This window comes from Apaloderma vittatum, unplaced genomic scaffold (assembly GCF_000703405.1).
Source record: "Apaloderma vittatum isolate BGI_N311 unplaced genomic scaffold, ASM70340v1 scaffold26143, whole genome shotgun sequence".
Lineage (NCBI taxonomy): Eukaryota > Metazoa > Chordata > Aves > Trogoniformes > Trogonidae > Apaloderma > Apaloderma vittatum.
In genome coordinates, this window is record NW_009707824.1 from 5,089 (window position 1) to 5,450 (window position 362).

At 64.4% G+C, this 362-nt stretch overlaps 1 protein-coding gene across 1 annotated transcript in view; it reads left to right on the forward strand.

Annotated features, from left to right (window-relative positions):
• The window catches only part of NAV1 (neuron navigator 1), a gene marked incomplete at both ends in the record, with an annotated part of 7,213 nt that overhangs the window by 4,995 nt on the left and 1,856 nt on the right, over positions 1–362 (forward strand). Inside the window, 2 exon segments of the mRNA XM_009866356.1 lie at positions 1–187; positions 295–357. The exon segment at positions 1–187 is cut by the window's left edge and continues 55 nt beyond it. Of these exon segments, the coding sequence (XP_009864658.1) occupies positions 1–187; positions 295–357 (250 nt within the window).

A 362-nucleotide genomic window follows, 5' to 3' on the forward strand; every position in this document is an offset into this window, starting at 1 on the left:
CAAGCCCATGATGCAGCATTACATCAGCCTCCGGCTGAAGCACCGGCGGCTCATCCTCTCGGGGCCCAGCGGCACCGGCAAAACCTACCTGACCAACCGCCTGGCCGAGTACTTGGTGGAGCGCTCAGGTCGGGACGTCACCGAGGGCATCGTCAGCACCTTCAACATGCACCAGCAGTCCTGCAAGGTGAGGATGCGCGGCAGCTGGGGCTGCCCCTGTTGGTGCTGGTGCTGGAGTCCCCGTTGGCAGCTGTGCCACAGCCCTCCATGTGACACCCAGCCTGATCCTTGCAGGACCTGCAGCTGTACCTCTCCAACCTGGCCAACCAGATTGACCGAGAGACGGGCACGGCGGACGTGCC